At 34.8% G+C, this 6,288-nt stretch overlaps 1 protein-coding gene across 1 annotated transcript; it reads left to right on the top strand.

Moving 5' to 3' along the window:
• Window positions 1-772: 772 nt before the first annotated feature.
• On the top strand, window positions 773-4,271 carry LOC104881479 (protein ACCELERATED CELL DEATH 6). The gene is made up of 5 exons (XM_010661850.3): window positions 773-1,343; window positions 1,430-1,528; window positions 2,014-2,121; window positions 2,580-3,109; window positions 3,414-4,271. The coding sequence occupies exons 1-5, from the start codon at window positions 788-790 to the stop codon at window positions 4,116-4,118; spliced, it is 1,998 nt and encodes a 665-aa protein (XP_010660152.3). The 5' UTR covers window positions 773-787; the 3' UTR covers window positions 4,119-4,271.
• Window positions 4,272-6,288: the final 2,017 nt, after the last annotated feature.

The raw sequence follows: 6,288 nt of genomic DNA, 5'->3' as shown, positions 1-6,288 counted from the left end.
CCTTTTAAACACCTAATTTGCCATAAACTAAACCTTTTTAGATTTACATATGACTTTCCAGTTGATCGAACAATAACCTTGAATCTTTTAATAGAAAGTAAGTCACTATTTAAAAAGATTCCTAAGACAAAAATTAAAAGGAACAAAATTGCTAACTTATGATGAAGACTCATTGTCCTAACATATACAATTAATCAATAGATTCAACACCAACCTTTCAAGGTACATGGTAGTAGATATCTTAGGACTTACGAAATCAGATATAAAACCAAGCTCCAAAAGTGAAAGTATTTAGCAAAAACGTTGGAGATAAGAAAGAAAGAAAATTACTCAATTCTGTTATTATTTTAAAAACAACATTTCTGAATTGGGAGCTTTGGTGGCAAGTTTCCACGGGAGGTGCCACAAAATTCATTGAAGCTTTGTGTAAGCATTTGAATCGATGGCCACACCGTAAAAGAGCCAAAATGCCCACACTAGGTGATAAACAAAACAAAAATGGATGAATTTTGACTCGTCTACAATCATAAACCCTTCATAAAACTAATATATATTGAAGTAATAATAATGATACTTTATGAAACAAAATTATTTATATGTACTAAAAAGTTTTTGTGATGATATGAGCTTTGTTAATGCAGTAGGTGAGAGGTGCAATTATTTTTGAGCAGGCTCTGTACCCCATTTGATGTGGACTGGTCTATTCTTTTAGTAATATATATGTAGACTGCAAAGAAGGAGATTCCTAGCAAGCATCCCCATGGATTCTGATTTCCATTGTCAAGACATGGATACTGATCTTTACATAGCTGCTAAAACTGGGGATAAGAACTACTTGCAGAAGCCACATAGCCTCCAGAGTATTCCCTGCCAAGCCACATCCCAGAAACGCAATGCTCTTCACATTGCTGCTAATTTCAAGTGCATAGGCTTTGCTGAAGCTCTTGTTGAGAAGTTTCCAGAGCTTCTGACTAGAGCTGACTTCAAAGGCGACACTCCGCTGCATATTGCCTCGAGAACTGGCTGTAGTGACATGGTTAAGTGCTTTCTTGAAAGTAAAAATGCCAAGCAAGCACTGGAAATGAAGAATGGGAGGGCTGATACGGCACTGCATGTGGCTGTGAGGAATGGTCATCTTGAGGTGGTGAACCGGTTGGTTCAAGAAAATCCTAAGATGTTGGATTTGGTTAATAATCATAAAGAGTCCCCCTTGTATTTGGCTGTGGAAAGGGGGTTTTTCAAGATTGCTGACGAACTGTTGAAAGGAAACAGTTCTGAATGTTCCTGTGAGGGCACGAAAGGGATGACCGCTTTACATGCAGCTGTGATTCGTACCCATAAAGGTCAAAATCTTTCTATGCATAAAAGTTTATGTTCATGCTTGCTTTTGTATACTTAAAAGATTTCTTCGATTCTTCCTAACTTGTAGGTCCTGAGCTGGGTAAACCCATACCCCCCGAGCTGTCTGTAAATGGACTTGGACTGCATCTACGAGGAGAATGGTTTCCAGGAACACAATCCAATGTTGGTTAGTAGGAGTATATCTGAAATCTTCATTTCTAATGTTAATTTGTTTTACTTTTTCAAGTTTAATTTGGGCATGCAAAGGGCGTCCAGTGATAATTCTGGTGACAAAAAAAGAAAAAAAAGAAAAAAAAAACCCAAGTCTTCAGGCATTTGGGTGTATGCTTTCTAAGACCCAAGTCTTAGCACCATGCCTGGAGAGAAAAATGAGGAAGAAACTGAAGAAAAGAAATCAAGTAGATGAAAAATATCAGCTTTCATTATTTCCTTGTTTGGTATGAAGTTTTGAAAATTATTTCAACAAATATTTCTTCTGAATATGGACCACTTTTGGGAAAAGACTTTGCATTAATTTTCTTTCTTTCCTTTTCCTTTTTTCAATCCCTTATGCAAGATGAACAAACTAAAAGGCAAGCCTTTGTTTTTTTGGCCTTCTTTGTTATTTTTATGGGGTTATCACTGATTTTAGTTTGTTATATCATGCTGCAGGCCAAGAAGTTCCAGAATTATCTCTAGAAAAACTTCGCCGTGTGGTTACAAACTTTTTCTTTAGGGTACGAGGACACTTCAAAGGAAAACAATTGAATGATGAAATTGGTAAATTCCTCTGCTTTAATAAGACTCCTTTTGTCCCCTTTTTAAAGTTAATTAAGCTCAAGTAAGAAGATCCTGTGCCCTTTTCATTCTTGTTTACTAATAAGTTGGATTTTTTCCTTTTTCCTTTTTACTGCAAAAAGCTTATGAGTGGAGAGTTCTCTCCATTCTCACCCTATTTGAACACCCATTCCTATATAAGAAAAAAGAAAGGACCTTCAAACCATACAACTGATTAAGCCATGTGTTTATTTATCAAGATGTATGAGGATTTTCCTTTTTTTTTGGAAATGAAGGGGATCATTATTGAGGACATTTTTATGCTTAAAATATAGGGGAAAGGGTGTTTTGGTCGCCTTTTCCATTTCTCTTGACAGATTTTTGGTGAGGTATGAAATGCTATTTAAGTAGATTCTTCCACTTCTTTTTAAGATTTCTAACCTTCTTCTCCCAATGTATAGATATTTTGGAAGTACTATTTGAAATGAAGAAGGATGTGATAAAAAAGGCAGATGAATTTGGGTGGACCCCTCTTCACTATGCTGCCCACTTGGGTCACCTCGAAGCAACTGAGAAGTTACTGAAGTATGACAAATCTGTTGCTGGCTTATTGGATGTAGAACACAGTTGTGCTCTCCACATTGCAGCCAAAGAGGGCCACACTAATGTAATGGAACAGATTATCACATGTCTTCCAGATGTTTATGATTTGATTGACAACAAAGGGCGCACAATTCTTCATGTTGCAGCTCAATATGGAAACGCTAGAGTCGTTAAGTATATCCTGAAGAAGCCAAACTTGGAAAGTATCATAAATGAGCCAGATAAGGAAGGTAACACACCACTTCATCTAGCTGCCATTTATGGACATTACGGGGTTGTGATTATGTTGGCTGCAGACGATAGAGTGGACAAAAGGGCAATGAACAATGAGTATTTGAAGACTATTGACATTGTCCAGTCAAATATGGATATTGGAGAAATAATCAAGGTACGTTACTGTAAAGTTTGAGACAAATTTTAATTAGACATGGTGAGGCTTCTCATATCTCTCTGAAGATATTTGATGCAGAAAGATCATGTTGAATGATTATAGCCATTCAATCTGTTAAGCGATTACTTAAAAAAGAGAAAAAAAAAAAAAAAAGTATCTGAAATGGATGGCTAATATTATTCAATGTGTTTGATGTACTCTTTAAGAGCTAGCCACTGGATTTTGTTCAATGCTTGATTCAAAAATTTTCCCATAGCTTTGCTTTAAAAGTTCATTCTAATTCCTTTCAAATTACTGCCAGTATTGGATCATGAGGAAGTTGGAGCATGCTGGTGGTCGACAAAGTTTACACCGGTTGGTCATTAGAGAAAATGCATATATGCAAAATGGTGACAATGAAGGATACCAGGAAAATGCAAATATGTGGACTGATAACAATGGACATCAAAAGACCAGTGATGGCATATATCGTAGTGCTAGCGAGACCAGTACTCAGAGCAGTGATGGCGCGTCTCGTACTGCTAGCAATATGAGTATACTTCTTGATAGGAACAGAGAAATCATGAAAGAAAAGCAACTTCGATCTCATCGTCTCAAGGACATTTCCAACACCCATTTATTGGTCGCGACGCTCATAGCAACTGTCACTTTTGCAGCAGGCTTTACTCTACCTGGTGGGTACAATGATGAAGGCCCCGACAAAGGTAAAGCAGTTCTCTCAACAAAGATAGCCTTCAAGGCCTTCTTGTTGTCAGATGGTATAGCTTTCTATTGCTCAACTGCAGCAGTGTTTCTCCACTTTTTTGCTTCACTGGAACGAAGCTATCATCTGCTTCTACGTTTCATAAAATTTTCAGCCATACTCACATACGTTTCCATCCTAGGAATGGTGATAGCATTTACTTCTGGCATTTATTTGGTGCTACCCAGTTCCTCAGAGCTTTCAACCTCTGCATTTGTGCTTGGGTGTCTGTTCCTGACCTTTTACATCTTTGGGGTTCTGTAGAAGTGGCTGTGTAGGATTCACCTCTGAGTTATGTACTCTTCTGTCTTAATGAATTCAGTCTGTTAAAAAGACATGTAAAATAATATTGATGTATGGGAATTTGATTTGTGCATGGCTTGTTAATTTGGAAGAGGGGTGTGGGTGATTTATGCATGGCTTGTTTCTTCTGTAACTTCAACATTTTGTACTGAAGTAGATTAGTCATATTTCCAGAATAACCAAAGACTACCTTGAACTTGATTAGGGGACTTCATTGAACGATCTATATGAATTTCGTGAATTTTGAATCGGTTACGAGCTAATATGAAGAGGTTTTAGGGAAAAGACTACCAAGCCATGGATGACTAATTGTTAAAACAAGGTTATTTGTTCAGATCACCCTGATATGATACAGTGGAAAATCACAAAGTTAGACCCTGGTAGGAGGGTGCTTTTTCATTCTATCAATAGATAGAGAAAAATATATACCAATTATTCCCTCTTATTTTCCCTCATGGTATCAGAGCAGGTTAACACCTGCAGCTGACTCATTTTTTCTTCCCTGTTCTTGGCCTTCATTGTGGAATACTCCATTATGCCTTAATCCTAGTTACCTCCTTTTTGTCCAGCCCCTATGAACATTCTAATACCTACAAAAAACAAAAAAAAAAAATCTATTTTCAGAATAACCAAAGGCTACCTTGAACTTGATTAGGGGACTTCATTGAACGATCTATATGAATTTCGTGAATTTTGAATCGGTTACGAGCCAATATGAAGAGGTTTTAGGGAAAAGACTACCAAGCCATGGATCACCCTGATATGATACAGTGGAGAATCACAAGGTTAGACCCTCGTAGGAGGCTAGGATGCTTTTTCATTCCATCAGTAGATAGAGAAAAATATATACCAATTATTCCCCTTCTTATTTTCCCTCATGGTATCAGAGCAGGTTAACACCTGCAGCTGACTCATTTTTTCTTCCCTGTTCTTGGCCTTCACTGTGGAATACTCCATTATGCCTTAATCCTAGTTACCTCCTTTTTGTCCAGCCTCTATCAACATTCTAATATCTACAAAAAAATCTATTGTAATTAATTGCACTCAATCCTTTGATTTGTTAATTATGTATCTAATAGTAAATCCAAAGTCACTACAACAAAAAAGGAGATAATGACAGTTGTTTCAATGACTTTTTTTAAAAAAAATTCATTATCTTTAATTAATATGATAAATAATGACTTTGCAATTTAAATATCTATTTTGTGAAGTCAATTCTTTGAAAAAATCATCCTATCCTTTCCCTTTTATGTAAATATTAAAAGGCAAATTGCTATTAATTTTATTTTCCCACTCGTTCTCAAATTAAATATCTACTTTGGGAAAGAGACCATAACTCTTTTAAATAGTCATCTTTATAAAGATGATTCTTTCGAAACGTCATCCTATTCTTTTACTATTGATTTTATTTCCCCTCAAAGACTTGCTCCTTAACTCTTCTAAATAGTCATTTTTATAAAAATGATTCTTTGAAACAGTCATCTTACTCTTCCATACATATGTGTATATATATATATATATATATATATATATGTTAGGAAGTGTTCACATGCGACGTAGATTAGGTAATATGAAAACAAATCCAATAAAAAAAATTAAATATGTGAATTTATTCTTTTAAAATCCTTGTATGAAACTAAGAAGAGATTCAAAGTCAAATAATCAAACTAGACATAAAAAAGGAAAAAAAATGATTGGGTTGAAATATAAATAGAAAGGAAAAAGGACTGAGATGAAATATAAATAATGTTACATTTTTCCATTCCAAAAATCTTAGATGGTAAAATTCTTTTTAAAATCAATTTTTCTAAGTTAGGCAAAATAAATGTCACCTTAGCAATGATATGTACCAAATTTTATTTAAACCCGTTATCTATTGTTAATTTAAATTCATTGCAATTTAGGGACAACAAAATGTAACTTTTACTTGTCCTAATTTTATGAAAAGTAGATGAATATTAAAAAAAAAAAAATTGGATTATTTATTCAAACATACTTTTTATTTTTATGTTTTCCTTGTCAATTTCCTTTAATTTTATTAATTTATTTACACAAGGAAAAACTATATGTTTCTGGAATGTAATACAAAGTCATAATAACAAGAACCATGAGCAAATAAAAAGACAAATAT

Source organism: Vitis vinifera, chromosome 14, assembly GCF_030704535.1.
Source record: "Vitis vinifera cultivar Pinot Noir 40024 chromosome 14, ASM3070453v1".
Classification (NCBI taxonomy): domain Eukaryota; kingdom Viridiplantae; phylum Streptophyta; class Magnoliopsida; order Vitales; family Vitaceae; genus Vitis; species Vitis vinifera.
Note: the sequence above shows the minus strand (reverse complement) of the source record. Positions and strands in the feature narration are given on the sequence as shown.

Bases quoted from the DNA above. Each gene is read 5' to 3' on its own strand.
- LOC104881479 (XM_010661850.3), top strand. From the start codon at position 788: ATGGATACTGATCTTTACATAGCTGCTAAAACTGGGGATAAGAACTAC. The intron at 2,122-2,579 runs GTAAATTCCTCT...CCCAATGTATAG, and splicing joins ACAATTGAATGATGAAATTG to ATATTTTGGAAGTACTATTT. The intron at 3,110-3,413 runs GTACGTTACTGT...AATTACTGCCAG, and splicing joins ATATTGGAGAAATAATCAAG to TATTGGATCATGAGGAAGTT.